Source organism: Lipophrys pholis, assembly GCF_963383615.2.
Source record: "Lipophrys pholis genome assembly, chromosome: 21".
NCBI lineage: Eukaryota > Metazoa > Chordata > Actinopteri > Blenniiformes > Blenniidae > Lipophrys > Lipophrys pholis.
The window spans coordinates 9,952,568-9,969,313 of record NC_137649.1 but is presented as its reverse complement, the minus strand read 5'-3'; the positions used below and the strand labels follow the sequence as shown (position 1 = coordinate 9,969,313).

At 41.7% G+C, this 16,746-nt stretch overlaps 1 protein-coding gene across 5 annotated transcripts in view; it reads left to right on the top strand.

Annotated features, from left to right (window-relative positions):
- The window catches only part of utrn (utrophin), a gene marked incomplete at its 3' end in the record, with an annotated part of 191,344 nt that overhangs the window by 138,810 nt on the left and 35,788 nt on the right, over window positions 1–16,746 (top strand). For all 5 annotated transcript variants that reach the window (XM_080490632.1, XM_080490631.1, XM_080490633.1 and 2 more), the window contains 6 exons: window positions 2,486–2,547; window positions 5,145–5,219; window positions 8,567–8,768; window positions 9,392–9,477; window positions 10,897–11,054; window positions 15,835–16,001. In XM_080490632.1, coding sequence (XP_080346758.1) covers window positions 2,486–2,547; window positions 5,145–5,219; window positions 8,567–8,768; window positions 9,392–9,477; window positions 10,897–11,054; window positions 15,835–16,001 — 750 coding nt within the window. The remainder of the gene's footprint in view (window positions 1–2,485; window positions 2,548–5,144; window positions 5,220–8,566; window positions 8,769–9,391; window positions 9,478–10,896; window positions 11,055–15,834; window positions 16,002–16,746) is intronic.

The window sequence follows — 16,746 nt, the reverse complement described above, 5'->3', positions numbered from 1 at the left end:
CTTATTTCTTCATATTGAGTCAGAATCTTGGTCAATTTTAGAAAAGAGTCAGATAATAACATTTTTACTCAAATACTCTTTGAGTAAAAAAAAGGGGGAGAAAAAAAATTGCATTTTTGTCAGAGGAACGGGAAGGAGGGACACCTTCGCTACGTTTGTGCCTGCAGCTTAGCACGAGGGGTGGATCAGAGTTAAAAGTCAGAGATGGAGCGACAACTCAGGGGTGGAGGGGGTGGGTGGAAGGGGCCGGCTTATAACTTTTAAGTCAACAACAGCCTGTGAGCATGGATGTGCCCACCCAGGGAACCCGGCTGCTTCAATTCAAGGTGGCTTCGGCCATTCAGTTCAGTCAGCCAGCGGCCCACTTTGGGATGAGCTAAAAACTAAGTCTGGATGATCCCAATTGATTTGAAATACATTTAATTTGTCATATTGTCATACATTTATTTACAGTCATATTAGAGTGCTGTACTCATGGATGATATGTTTCAGCAAAGTGATGCAGCTTCTAAAGGCATACTTTGGATATGCTATGAAATATCAATCTGTGTGATTTATAGGCTTCATAGTGGTGTGGTGGTTAGTACTCTTTCACTCTGGTTTGTATAGGCTTCCTTCACGTTCATTGGTTTCCGTTCCTGTGCTACACGTGCTGAATCTGTTTTGAAGAATCATAGATGAATGTTTTAAAACATTTGTTTGAGAAAACTGATAAGATTACAGCCGTGAAAACATTTGGATTTCAGGCCTCTCCGACCATCTTGAAGTTCACTGAGCGATGTATCTTTCGGCAGCATGCAAATATCTGCCACAATATATGTTTTTGTCCCTTCTCCGCGACAGTCTTTGATGCCTCTTCTCTCGTCTTTGAATGTTCCCCCACTGTGTTATCTAATCTGTGGCGGCTTTGTAGTACGTGTGTCATCAGTTTGCTTTTTTTCCCTCCTGCAGGACAACAAACACATTGCCTAGGCATTACAAAGGGAAGGCGTTGAGGGGGAAACATTGAAGACAGCTGAACTTGACAATTTGGTTGTCCTCTTGGTGGCTTTCATGGAAGCAAAAGCTGTCTTTCTGTTTGTGTGTGTGTGTGTGTGTGTGTGTGTGTGTGTGTGTGTGTGTGTGTGTGTGTGTGTGTGTGTGTGTGTGTGTGTGTGTGTGTGTGTGTGTGTGTGTGTGTGTGTGTGTGTGTGTGTGTGTGTGTGTGTGTGTGTGTGTGTGTGTGTGTGTGTGTGTGTGTGTGTGTCACTACTTGTTTTTGTGTAGTGAGCTGATTGTACGCCCCATTATTATCCTGGTTCTGTTGTGTCTTTGATCTTCCCGTCTGTACTTCAGTCACAACAAAGGTTTCACAGCTTTCTGTTGTGGCCTGGATGGCCTGTATTCTTTGTCCAGGTTTTGTGTTTATGTGGAAATCAGCATCAAAGGTTCCCACATATGTGATTCAGTGAAACTTTTTGAAAGTCGTCCTCGGTGCTCATGGGTCGTGGCGATAGTAATGCCTGTCCATCTTCGAAAGGCCTCATCAGTCTGTAAAGGGCTTGAATAGTGAGAAACATCTGCGTATAAGAAGAACTCGTATGTCTACTTTGCCACTATGTGTGTCTCAGTCAGCACTCGACTTTACTTGCTGCAGACTGTCAGCAGAGAGCAAGCCTTCACACAACCCCCAGGGGAGAGTCTGCATTCACAAACTTGTATTTCAAAAGTCCTCTCACAGAAATCTCCTGGAAGGTTCCACATGGATCATAGTGTGGCCTCTGACAGCCAGGTGCCTTATTGAAATACATACACACACGCACACACACACACGTCTGCACACAAACGGCAAAAGCGCATCTCAGTCAGCACAGGTCAGATAGACACACTTGATTGGCGCCTTCAGCTTGTGAGGAGTCAGATTCTTGCTCTCCTTTTATGTGTGAAGGCAGCCATGTTTGATCAGTTTTGGAACAGGTCTTACTTTATTTATTTTGGCAGTGTTGGTTCTTCGGGAGATATGTTGGGTTTGTGTGTCCATGTGTGTGCACGCGAGACTTCTGTCTGAAGCCTGAGAGTGAACAGCAACTTGGAAATCAGCCTCCTTATATTCGCGTCCCCTGATGTTTTAAAATCAAGATCCTGTGCTGAAGAGAGGAATTCAAAAAAAATGTGCAAATCTTTGTGCATCTTTTTATTTGTGATACATGATTCAAGTAGAAATCTTTAATCTTGCCGATCAAATGAGTTTCTAATAATAAAATAAACTGTTTACATGCATTCAATTTATGATAATTAATTATAATTATTCCTGCACTTTTGAGTTCATACAATCAGATTTTATCTGCATCTGCGTGTCTTTTTCTAAATGGTTTAGTTTGTCCTTTTGTCCTTTTTTAAATCCTGAAAGTTTAGAGAGAATCGCTTTGTGTTGTGATGTTAGTGGCTTTTGTTCTGTTTGTTATTTTCCATTTAATTATTCTCTTTTGCTTTTGTTGTTTTTCAGTCATCAGACACAGACGACCTGCTGGGATCATCCAAAGATGACAGAGCTCTACCAATCACTAGGTAAAGGGGAAAAAAAATCTAAACCCTGCTTTCTATAACGTCTTGGATCATCTTGTTTACTAGTCATATACATACTATTTACCAGCGGTTTATTTAAAAAATTTTCAGAAAATAACATTCTGTCAGAAAACTGTCTCACAGAATTACAACTCCAATGCATCATGGGCTTTAAAAATCACATTTAAAATACATATCCGCAGCATTTCCATCCAGAAACCATTCCTGTCACTTTGTATAATTCAACCCTCTCAGCATGAAATAGCATTTCTTTTGTTCCCAGCAAACTTTTCAGTGTGTTTTGTACATTATTCAGAGTAGTCTGTGTTTGCTGAAACGAGGTGTTGCTCCTGAATTTTTAAGTGTTATGTCTAGAAAGTGCTACAGGCGAGCTAAAACATTTTTATTCTTCATTTTGAGGCAGCACTTACACAAAGTTACTCAAATATAAACAAAAAAAAGTTTGATATGTATTTACGTAGGAATTGTCACTTTCAGTTGCAGGTCCATTTGCATTCATCTCGTCTTTGGTGTGCTAATTTAGCGGCAGCACGGAAGACTTTTATTTTAAGTAATGAGACAAGTCATTATTAACTAAAATTAACATAGAAATAGAAAAAAAAACATTACTTTGTTAGACTTTAATTGACTCATTTGTAAGACTAAGCATGATTTTCATCAGGAGTGAGCTGAAGACAAGATACAGAGCTGATACATTCACTGACTCCTCAAACTTTATGAACCAACTATCTAAAATGAAGCCAAGTGACCTCTAAGAAGCAGGGTAGAGAGTATAAAAACATATTAAAATGCTTTCTATTCCAGGGATTTCATTTTGAAATAGCATTAAAAAAGAACAATGGACCTGATGAGCAAGAAAAACTAAAAAAAAACAAAAAAAAAACTGAATCCTCATTTGACTCTGTAGTGTTCACCGTTACTTTTAATGTCTTGATGCAGAAGCTGAGTCATTAATGAAACCAAAACTGCGACGACCCCCCCCTTCACAAAAATCAATCTGCAAGGTAGCGTCTGGATAAAACAGGAGTTACTTTGGAAACTTAAGTGTTGTCGATCAATGTTCAAGTTCTGCTCGTTGGCTCCAGCTTACTTGAAGGTTACGTGTGGACAAGATGTCAGTGAATGGAAGCATCATGCAGGCAGTCAGCCTGAAAAGAGATTTCCTTCGAAGACACTGTTCCGGCTTACTGCCAAATCCTACTTAGACTATTACGAGTGCGAGATGCGGCTTTTGGAGTGGTCCTCGCAGTATGACTGTCTCCCACGTCTTTTCAAGTCTCGAGGTATACCTCAAACATGCTCAGTGATCAAGGGAGCCCGAGAAATAGTGTCAGAACTTCAAGTGATCAGTGAAGATCAGTGGGTGGGAGTACCTGAATCCAAAACGGAGTCTTTTTGCTACAAAACGGTGCAGAACGCATAATGGGGTGACTTTTGTACATGATCTCATAATTATGTTTTAGTTTAGTCAGCGTCTCCTGGCCTCAGTGTAATGTGTTCTATAACAAGGTTTTGTAAGTAAATAGGTTAGTAATAAAGTGCTTCGCGAGATTAAATAGAAACTATAAAACTAATCAATCTAATAAAGCATCAGCAATAAAATACAGTTTAAAACAGTTAGTCGAAGACAACTGTAACCTCATGTTTGCTCCATTTTAATGAGCACTATATCTTAGAAAAGCAGACAATTAACATACTTTATTGGATTCCTCCAGAGTCGTCAGTGTGGCAGGAAGAACAACAAGCAGCGAAACTACACGATATGAAAGTTGCAATGACTTCCTCTGGGGGCTCGGGTGAAAAGAAGCAGGCAAATTGCTTGCAGATACTTGTAAAACAGATCGTTTGATAAAGCAACTTGCTTGGTAAAGTAAAGGTCAAGCGAATATAACTAAAAAAAGATGGATTCTATTTGATCCCTTGTAATTTCTCTCTATATAAAACAGCTTAGATTGTAAATATGGGGAATTTCATTGTGGATTATTGAAGAAGGCAAATTATTGTCCTCCTTCCTGTTTTTCAAACTGAAGAAAGGATCCACATTATAAATGTTGTTAAATGTTAATGATGACACGTTTGTTGAAAAAGGCCTCTGGTGTCGAGCCAGCCAGTTCCCGGTCAGTGATCGGGGATCCTGCTCACTTCTCTGGCTCATTTACTCGTCAACTTGCTAAAAAAAAAAAAAAAGTGCACCCTGATCCTTTCCCTCTCTCCTGCACCCTGCTAATATCCGTGTGCATGTCAGTGCCCCGTTGGGATGACCAGTCCGACTGTTCTGTAATGAGCGGCCCAGTAAGTAATAACCTGTGAAACTTTGGGAGCGGTTTCTTTGGGCCAGCAGCTCGACAAATAGCAGCGGCCCCCACTGAGACAGAACTCACTAACCTAATTACACAGTCCGCATTAGCACCCGCTCCCCTCAGCCGTCTCCATAGACAGTAAGTAACTAACAAAGTCAGAGTTCGCTGAAGACAAGGGTTCTGTGTATGTCGCAGACAAGGCAGACATTTTTCTTTCACTTTGTTTTCAGATTTTCTTATGTCCGCTTACCTTTCATCTCTGTCTCTCCCCGCCTGTAGCGGACTTGAACAATGTGAGGTTCTCTGCATACAGAACAGCCATGAAGATCCGCAGACTACAGAAAGCACTGTGCTGTAAGTAAGACACTCTCACACACACACACACACCTACGTATATACTGTCAGTTTTGGTCGGCTTCTTTTGATGTTCCGCTCCAACGGGGGGGGGGGGGGGGGGGGGGGGGGTGCAGTAATGATTTGTAGCTTTGCCAGATGCAGTGCCAGAACATCACAGCATCCGAGGAGATTTTGGCCTTAAAATGACACGCACACACGCACACAGACACACACGCACACAGACACACACGCACACACGCACACACACACACACACACACACACACACACACACACACACACACACACACACACACACACGAGTTCCTGTGTCTATGTGTCTTGTCAACAAACAATTGCAGCTGGTGGTTGTGTTAAGCCTGTTGAGCACAGTCTTTACTTGGTGTGAACAAGTTTTTTTTGTTTTTTTTTAGGGTGAAAAATGTTTTTCTGAAAACGAGAGCTGCTGTTTTCTTGTATCTAATGGAAGCTTTAAGAAACGTGGTTATTACCCATAGTCACACACACACACACACACACACACACACACACACACACACACACACACACACACACACACACACACACACACACACACACACACACACACACACACACACACTGCGGGTGCAAGGAAGGCAGCAGCTTCTTGGCTCAGCTTTGTGTAATAATGGTGACAAATGTTAACTATTTTCCAGCTCTTGACATTATCATTACAAGTCGCACTGCTCGTCCACACTCTTTATTTATGGTACGTCGTTTCTCGGTGCGCACAACTACGGGCAACAGATATATACTATATCTCAGACAGGTGTGTGTGCATATGGGTAATCGTGGGTAGCAAAGTGTATTGTTGGTCGTTAATGAGTTTGGATGATTCGGGCGTTTTACTTTTACTATCTCATAGTGCTTCTCCTATCGTCTGGGTCTGTTTGTGACGGGAATGCATTAGCCTGAGTGATTTCGACTTGGGACGCTGCAATTCAATTTCATCCATTAGATTAGAAAAGACGCCACATGAATAGCGCACATACAAAAATACACAAACATACAAATACACGGGCCCAGCAGAAGGATCGGTAGTTATTAGTTATTAGCCTGGATTAATATGGAATCTCTGCTTGGAGACCCTTGAGTTTGTTGCTGTTTTGCCTTTGTGCAGCACAAAACCACACTCACACACAGACAGACACACACACACACACACACACACACACACACACACACACACACACACACACACACACACACACACACACACACACACACACACACACACACTCGCATGACAGGGAAACTATAAAGTGGCTAATTGGGTTAAGTCTGTGCCAGGGGGCTGGAGAAGCAGAAATGAGCTTGCATGGCATCCCACTGATGTGCCACAGCTTCCCAGCTTCATATCTGACTGTTTAATGGCAAAGCTGGAGAGAAGTAAAGTTTTGCTTTCTGATAGCATGACTGCCCCGCTGCGTCTGCGCCGTGTGGATTACTCCAGTAATTAGCGCTGTCTCGGGAACAAGGGCGAAGGAGGCACAAGTGAGGAGAGGTGAAATGATTGTGAATCAGAGAAGGGTTTGAATGTTGTGAGGGAAGGTTGTCCAGGGTCATTTTACTTGTGTTTCATACCTCATGCATTCATAAGAACTCATGTCATTCATACATTTTTGTACACCTGAAATGATTTAGCATAAACAAAAACAAAAAAACATTGAGACGTGGTAAAGTTCAGAATAAAATAAATCTGCGAACTGCTTATTTTCTGAGCTGTTTAAACCTTTTTGATGACCTTAAGTAAGGCGGTAATTAACTCACTTTCCATCTTTCATTTAAAAAAAACATGACATTCAAAAGCATTTTATTTCTTCGGCATACATTTAAAGTTATACGCTCAAAAAAAAATCTGCATGAAGGAGCAGTTTCAGATTATGTGAAACTTGCTTAGTGGCTGTTTATTCTTTGCCAGGTTGTAGCTGACAGCAGTACTTTTGATACCATACAATAGTGTCAGTTGGAGTTATTTCATGTCGGACTCGGTCCTAAATCATATAAACGACCACATTTATTTGAAACTGGTCATAATTTCATTTCATACCAACGGAGCTTTTCCCATTCTCTGATGTCAGGACACAGCTCTTTAAAGGGAAGCCGAGCTGCATAAGACCAGATGTTGTTGGTGGAAGTAAAATAATTTAATACATTCAGGTACATTGATTAACAAAGAACAAAGAGAGGCAGAAAATATAAACCACAATAAATGTGCAAATAAGGCATCAATGAAAACACAAAGGGAAACCAACAAGGTTATCCTCAATTAAACAAACGCAAAAGTAACCACAAAGGGATCACAGCAACAAGGACTGAAACAAAAGTTCCCATGACTGAGAGCTCTGGACAAACAAAGAATAATCTTAACACTCACAACAACGAAGACAGGGACATCAAGAGAGACAAACTGTTTCTTTCAAACAGACCACCGAGGTATAAACTGCTGCCTGCTTATGATTGGCCCATGCTCTTGATTTTCCAGCACCTATCAAAAAGTCCTCAAGGACAGAAGGAGAAGCTGAGGATGTCTAGTTTAGACAACAAGGCAAGGAACAACAGGGAGAACGAGAGTAGCATGCACAAAAAAAAACTGTTTTTACCATAAAGGGATGTTGAACACAAATAAAACGTGTTTTTCTTTCGGTCGACTTGTGAGTGTATATGTAGCTGCTTAGTTCATCTAATGATATTTTCCCCAAAGTTGCTAGATGAGGCTGTCTTGCTTAATTTTCTGCCTGTTGGCCTCAGTCTCTCCTACATTCATGCTCCATTACTGAGCGAGAGAAACTTTCAGTATAGAACATGATGCTACCATAATTGAGATATAGAAATATATATAACGTGCCTTCTTATTTCAGTCGCTGGAGGAATAGACAACAGATTAGATTACGGGGAGAACAGCCTGCACTTAGTCTGACTGACATTTTCTCCCTCGTTTGTCTTTTGTTGGTTCACATTTCTGTCTTGCATTAATATTTCACCACACTGATAAGTCTGTTCTCTGTCTGTACTCCCGACAGACCAACACACTTGGTTGTTTTGAACTATATTGGACAAAATATGATTCATATCTATACTTTTGAAAAACTTCTATGAATAATCAGCACAATTCTGGACCTCACATCCTTCCCAGATTTAATGGGGTTTTCTATAAAAATCTGTTACAGCTGAAAGCCCAATGAACGAGAAAGGAAAGGTTACTAATGGTGCTGTCTCCTTGCACCATTTCTGTGTCCTCGTTAACTTTCTCCCTCTCTTCTTTGCCATCTTTTCTTTCTCTCCCATCTCCTTTCTGTCTTCATTCTGAAATCCTGTCTTCAGTGGACCTGCTGGACCTGAGCGTTGCCCAGAACACCTTTGAGCAGCACAAACTGACCAACAACAGCCAGCTGCTGACCGTTCCCGATGTCATCAACTGCCTGACGTCCATCTACGACGGCCTGGAGCAGGAGCATAAAGACCTGGTCAACGTGCCTCTCTGCGTTGACATGTGTCTCAACTGGCTGCTCAATGTTTACGACACGTGCGTGTGCCATCTGTTTCACATTCAGGACAGAGATTATGGATCGGCCAACGTGCTTTCCCACAGCATCCTCGCTGACTGAAAAAAGCCTCTGATGTTGACATCAGAGTGCTGTAATATAACGTAGCTGCTTGTTGATGCTCTTGCTTGTTTACAGATTGAAATATGCCACAGAATTTAGTTGTTTGAATTTCTTAAATCAGATTGGCCAGTCATTTTTTGTGCTTTATGCATAAATGCAGTCCCCCCCCACCCCCCTTTAGGATGCAAATGAGTGTTTCCTGTGTTTCTTTTGGGAACAAACATACAAATACAGACACACATTTGTAAATATAGCCTGAACAGTGTGAACATGCAGCACTCCCTATGTAATCATGTGTGCGCTCACATTTTGTAAATACTCTTACTAATCTATAAACTGTCTGTACATGAAAAATCCAATTATAATATCACAATGCCACAAACACACACACACACACACACAGCTGAAGGCTCCTCCTATTCAAGGTGCATTATGACTTTCTGTCATTGCTGCTGCATGTAATTAAACACACAAACATAGATGTGAGACAGGCTTACACCCATAATAAACATGACTGATTGCTCTCCGGGCTTGTCTGCAGTGGCCGCAGTGGAAAGATCCGCGTCCTGTCTATGAAGATTGGCTTGCTGTCTCTTTCCAAGGGGAACCTGGAGGAGAAATACAAATGTAAGTGCCGATGAGAAGGTGATGTATTTTCTGATGTACACACGCATTAGAATACACCCCCACCCCACTGTGCTGGCCAGCTTTCATCCCATGCCACTCCACCACAGCTGTAATCCCAGCAGTATTAATCAAACTCGCAGTAAGAGAGAGAGGGAAGTTCTGGAATGGTTCGTCTAATTGGATGAGAGACCTCCTACGCATTCCCCCCTGTTCTTTATTTAATTTTCCATTCTGATTTATTTTTGAGGATTAGGGAGCGTGAATATAGGCTTGCTGCACTGGGAGGAGGCTGTCATTTTGGCTTCCTGCTCTTTGTTTCTGCTGCTTTATCTCTTTGCTGTCTTTGCTGTCACTGCTCACACCACTGTTCATCTGTCTAACACGTCCCCTTTGCTTTCTGTCTCGTCTTACTCACCCTGGCTTCAATTCTCTCTTTGCATCTCGCTTTCCCTGTTCTCCTTTTCCTCCTTTTCTCTTGCCATTGCATGGACTTCTTCCCTGAGCCTATTTGTTCCACTGGCAGTTTCTATTAGACTGAGAAGGGTATCAAGCACGGTTGATTGCGTCCCTACTCCTTTGCTTTTTTTTTTTTGAAGTGTCAGTGACTGTTGTTCTCATGCAAATAGTACTGCAGTGCACACAGGTCTATACATCCGTGTAATCAGCGGGTTTTGTTGTCATTTAGTGTGTCACATGTATTCAGTAGGAGATTTAGGGGTGGATTTGTTGCCGTCAGAGGTGTGGATGGCCGCAAACACATGAGTCTGCATGAACCACACATACACTCCCACACCAACACACACACTCACAGACATATATAACTGGAGCTGGCATCAGGGCCGGGCTTCACACAGAGATCAAAGACAGCTGCAAGCAGAGCAGAAAGACCTGTCATGCCCTTCACTGTTTCTCTGAATTACCCCTCTCTGCCCTCCTTGCTCACTTTGTGCACGAGCTCTGGTGATGTTTCGTGACTCCTTCTGAAGAAAGAAAGAAAAGAATCACGCTGTCAACGTGTTCACTGGCCAAGCCTGTGTGTCACTAGGCTGGCAGCCATATCCGGTACAGTCCTGTCAATCTTGATGTTGAGGTCTCGGAGAGTTAGAGGCAGAGAAGAAGAGATTACACTGGGTGTAAAAAAAAAAAAGGAAAAAGTCTGGCTTGAAAGAAGTAAGACGGAAAGATTAAAAATGCATCCGTTTCTCAATTCTCTCTGCATCCTCCCAACCACCTACAACCCACATATACACACCACACTGTTCCTCCTACTCCCTGCTATACATCGCTCTCTCTCCCTACATCTATTTTTACCCGTATCTTTCACTGAAAATATCACCCACGAGCTCAGACTTTCATCTCACTCCCTTTTCCTTTTCTTCCTTTTTTTGCTCACTCTGCTATACTCGTCCACCCTCACAGACCTCTTCAGCCAGGTTGCATCAGCAGGCGACACATGTGACCAGAGGCAACTTGGTCTGCTGCTTCATGAGGCCATTCAGATCCCGAGGCAGCTGGGGGAGGTGGCCGCCTTCGGAGGATCCAACATTGAGCCCAGTGTCCGCAGCTGCTTCCAGCATGTATGTACACACAGAAATGTACACAAACATGCACACTGGACACAGACTTGTCAAACGCTACATAAGCACATAATTAGTACAAAAGGGGGGAAGAAGGTGACGTCAGTTCAGCTGCTTATGGGAAATGGATTGTATTCACATAAACGGAAAACCTGGATGTCTACTTTATCAAGAGATTTAATTTCATCCAATATAATAGAATCGGTCATCCAGACTTGTTAACCCTCCACAGGATTCACTTATTATTGATTTCTTTCACTGTTTCTACCAGAGGGCCACATGGTAACTGGGCACATATTCCCCAAAGATGTATGCATGTCCATTTAATGAAAATTACTAGATATATGTCACTACTTTAAATCAACATGCATGCTTTTGATCATTTTTACCTTGAAATATACACACCGATACAGTAATTTCAAGTACCTTAAATAGATACCAGGTATTTGGTGCTTAAAATGACCATGATGCTTAACTGTGAGATGAGTAATTTACAAATTTTTGGAATCTGGTTCACGGGCTGCACAGCAGAGCCATGTGTTGACATTTGTAATTAGACTCGTGGTCGATGGTTCATTGCTGAGGGTCTCTGACAAAGCTTTTAACTCAGGTTAAAGAGAGAATGGAATTCATACAACGATCTGTATATTTTGTCATGATTCATATTGCTGTCAGAAAAACAGAGTTGTTAAACTATAAACGTAGCAATTGTCTTTCAATAAGCAGAAATTGAAGAAAATGGTCACACAGCTGCTGTTCACTGGAGGAAACAGCTTTTCAAAATGCTGATGCAGAATTTAACATTGGGCTCAGTGAGCAAGACAGATAAGCAACAGCTCACCAACTGCCTTCTAATATGACAAACTGAGACTTCGGTGAATGCAACTTACTGATTTGACAAGGAAGAATACGTTGCGACGGTCTTACTGCTCAAAGAGCATGTTTCTCTTTTATAGTGTGGTCACTGGATTTTATTGCTTAGGGTCTTTTATTACTGTTGTATGCACCAACACTGAATAATATATAAGCCGATTATATCGGCCTATATGAAATAAAGATGCCCATGGAGTCTATATGATCCTTAAAAAAGGATGTCTGAGGGACATTTCCTGTCAGTTTTGTGTTTCTTCCTTCTCTCACAGCATAGTGATAAAAAAAAAGAAGAAGAAAAAAGTAATCTGACGTATTTATCCAGAGAAGATTTCATGCATGACCTCTGGGTTGTCACACTGACTGAGCTGGTCTACGATGTGAATCAGCACCTATCTGATCCAGTACCCAAAAGCTTGAACAGCATAAGCTCCAGCAAGATTGGGAGGCTGTTACACTGCATTGCAAAGAGCTAGAGCCATCCCTGCCAACACTCACCCGTGGGCTTGACCATCTTTATGTATTTTTTATGTCAAGTTTTTACAGTCAGACCAACCACAGATTGCCTGAAGTAGCCTGCAAGGGGTTTAATATTGGTAACTGTTGTAGACAGGTCGGCCATTGCTATTCTGTGCATCTTCCAAGAGCTAATTGTCATTAAACACCCCAGTTTCCCATGGTTCCCCCAGCCCGCTATCACCTGCCTCTTTCCATCCTGTAAAAATCGTTTCAAATTTAAGCTCTGCTGACCAACCATGAAACCTCAAATAGCCTCCAGTCTTCTGCTGGCTGTCCTCTAGTGTTTTACTGCAGCCAGCGAACCACTTTTCTCCGGGTTTATCTCTGGACGTTACTGGCATTTAATGATGTCTTCATCCCATGGGATATCCGTTTCATTTTTCTCACTCTGTCTCTCCTGGCTCATGCGTCAGCGGTCATAAATGGGAGCCAAACATTAAAATTAGGATGCTATAAATTTGTCTGTGCAGCCGATTCCCAAAATAGCAGCGAGGGGCCATTTTACATCTTTTTCAACAATGCAAATTCAAGAAATTAAAAAACTTTACTGCCCAGCAGACAGTTCATGCTCTTTGTCATAATATACACATTTGCACATAAAGAAGCAGAACATGAATGAATGCACACTCCAAAAGGCTGACAGACTTGGTGGTGAATTGGTTGCCAGCTGTAGTCCAGTTTCTCATTAATCATTTAATCATCCAACCAGGTTGGCAGGTGGAAACCAGACTCATGAGCGCCCTCCCTCATGCTCTCTCATTTACACATTCATGCACATGGACAAGCAGAATCCAGTGCCACCTGTGTGTCACTTTGCCCTGCCAGTGACAGTGCAGTCACCCAGTCCATTTGCTTTAATGGGTGTGTGATGAATGAGCTGCGGCGCCATAAATATGGCTTCTCTCACTGTCCCTTTGTCGTTCTCCCCCATTTATCCGTCCGTCCACCGAGCCATCCTTTCAGCTCAGCAGTAATTAATCTGTAAGTGCCATAATTCTGCCATTAGACGGCAAAGAGGAGGGTGAGAAGGCGAAGATGAGACTAATGCATGTGAAAGGGGAGACAGAGAGATTGTGCAGGGGAAGGTCAAACAGGGAGGTGGAGGGTGTAAAGACAATTTCAGATGTCATCGGGTGAAGAATTCCCACTTCTCTTCCAAAGCCATAACCTGATCTACAGGCTTATGCTGCAGTCTCCTGGTCTTTCTCAAAGCAGGGAAAAAGCAAAACAATTACGTTTTAATTCTTTCTTCTTTTCTTTTTTTTTCCCGAGACACGGGTATTGTAACATCAAACAAAAAGAAGTGGGAAAATTGGCACTTTTTCTGTTGGAGTCGTATGGTATGAGGACTATACTTTCACAGCACATTTTCACCACGTCAGCAGTCTCAAGGCCCTTTACACCATGAGGCTACTCATATTCTTTCATTCACACTTGTTGTTTTGGACAAAAATGGTTTTATCGTTGTCTTCACATGAACTACTCAGTGTCCTGCCTTTAAATTGCCCCTTGGGGATAAATAAATGTATTGAATTGAATTGAATCTCACTCTACTTGAAGTGAAGGAATATATGAACAACCGTAGGATGTAATCTGTCTGATGCAGAGGGATGATCACTTTTCCGCATGTGTCACATCCTGTTTTATCCTGTGATTGTCTATAGTCTGTGTTACCTCCATACTTCAAACTGCATCTGAGATAGTTAAGCTCTGTTCTTCAAGGAGTCTTTCTGTCGGCAAACCCCAAAATGCGCATGACTTCGGCATCGAAGAAAACCTCCAAAAGGTGTACATAGTTATGACGTCACACTGTAAAGCTTGAGACCACAGCTGAAGCAATTAACCGGGTTGATTTTCACAACACAATATCAGCTCTATAGCAGAGTTTCAGAATAGATACCAAAGCAAAATTTTCTTTAAATATTTTTTCTTTACTTCTACTTCTTTTTTAGTAATGTCAACATTCTCTATTTATGTAGCATCTCTTATACTCAAAGTGCATCATATTGTCAAACTATTTCCAGAAGCTAAAATATAGAAGAGAATTATATGATTAAAAAGTGTTTTGAAAGGTAACAAAACATATAAGGAGACAAAAATGATAAATAATATTTATTGATAAATATTTATTTTCAAGCTGACATTTAGTAGTGTAACCTGGAATAAAAAGACGATGAAAAAAGAGGGTGGCAGCCACCATGTGGATACGGCTTATATAAGTTTACTTTTGACACCATGTGCCAGTTCTTCTTTTATAATAGTTTTTGATGCCACGAAGAATTTTTTTGGTTAGCGTCGGAATGTCGTCTTATCTCACTTTTGAATGTGGTTTTGAAAAGCAACAGAATTTCTATTGAAAAATTCAATCCCTTATTGCAATTTTCAGGTATGAATGCTTTTCTTTCTGCTTGTGTGAATTTATTTTAAGAAGAATATGCTAATAAAGTCATGGCTCTCTATAGTCTTGAACACCATAAGCCTTGGGAAGGGATCAGTGGAACCCACACACACTATTCCTTTTGAATAGTCTCTCTTCTTATTGCAAATGTATTCTGCCCTTTGTTGCATTTGGTGCCCTTTTTGTCTGTCAGAGACGATGGAAAGGTTGCCTTTGATTTGTTTAGCTCTAACAGCAGCTATGTCAAAGCTTCTCACTCTCTGTGTTTGGCTTTTCCAATGGGCTCATTATAATCCAAACCTGAACCAAGATGGCGCTGAAAAATGCTGTTGCCTTCATTAGTTCCGTGCTGGCAGGGTTTCTTGTGAGAGCTAATTCAGAATAGAAAGATCGAATCTTGTCTAAGTTGATGAAGAGTTATAGTTTCCACAGTGACATAAAGAATTTAAACTATCCAAAATGTTCCTCTCCTTACTTCAAACGGCCAGTGAAGCATTTTAAAAGTACCATCCACTTTGAAAGTAACATTACCAGAAGTGTTGAGCAGCAGTTAAGAGTAGGAGTGAGGGAGACATTTTCACAGCTATTTGCACAGAGCGTCATGCCTGATTGTACAGCTATGGTCATGAGCAAGGACAGTGAGGGTGTAAAAATCAATCAGTGTTTACTGTAAGATATTTCTACTAATAAACATGAATGAGGAGCTCATAAAAGTTCTTTAGTCCTGGTTCACAATTCAAAGCTCTATTACTCCTTTGGGACTTGTCACTTTAATGTGTATAGTCATCCTAAATTTGTCTGCATCTTTATTAGTTGTTGGGTAACAAGTCAAGACTTACAGCTTGTTTTTTATGTCTGCTCTGCACAATTCTCCCTCAAAGTTTATTAGCTCTGTTTATTGAAAAAAATAAAATGTAGATAGATACTGTAACATTTGAACAAGGATAAACTTTTGTTTTCCTCAACTCTTAACCCCGCCTCTTTTATGACCAGGTAACCAATAAGGTGGAGCTGGAGCCTCGGCAGTTTATCGACTGGATGCGCCTGGAGCCGCAGTCGATGGTCTGGCTTCCTGTCCTGCACAGAGTGGCTGCGGCGGAGACGGCGAAACATCAGGCCAAGTGTAACATCTGCAAGGAGTGTCCCATTGTTGGCTTCAGGTAAACACACTCACTCTCACATCTTATTTCGCATTTAAGTTGACATTTATGGAACCAAGGAAATAAAGAAAGGTAGAGAACCGTGCAATTTGTAACAGGCCAACACCTACAAACCAACACACACACACGCACACACACACACGTACACAGGCACACTCACCCAATATGGCACTGTTCTGCGTTGTTCTCTCCTGGTTGAGCATAAAGGGCAGATCTGCTCTGGAGGGCAGGCATTTATCTAAATGTCAGCAGCTGATACACCCCTGACTAAATACCATCCCAAGGTTTGCACTAAAACATGCAGACGCACTCACAAACACGAGGAGATACACAAACATACGATACGGAGCCGCATTTGAAAGGTTCAAAAACACCCAATCACTTGATAAACACTCATAATAGACCGCCACCTGATACTCAGTGCTGCTGACAATCAAACCCGTCAAACCGGTAGCCCCTTTTGTTTTCAATCAGTTCTTCATGACTTACATTCACACAGTAGGGTCAACAGCTTCAGTCAGTTCCCAGACGAAATTCAATCCTTTTCCTGACCACACTATAGGAGCCTGGTTTTTTCTCAGGCAGGATAGGTCTAACACTACGCCAAATGAAACAGGCTGGCAGGGATGTCCTCTTCACATTCCTTGCTTTGCCAGCAGAAAGAGAAACACATCCAGACATTTGATGAAGCACACATCTCCCAAGTTCTGTCATTGATGGATGAGAGCAAGCGACAGCAGGAGGG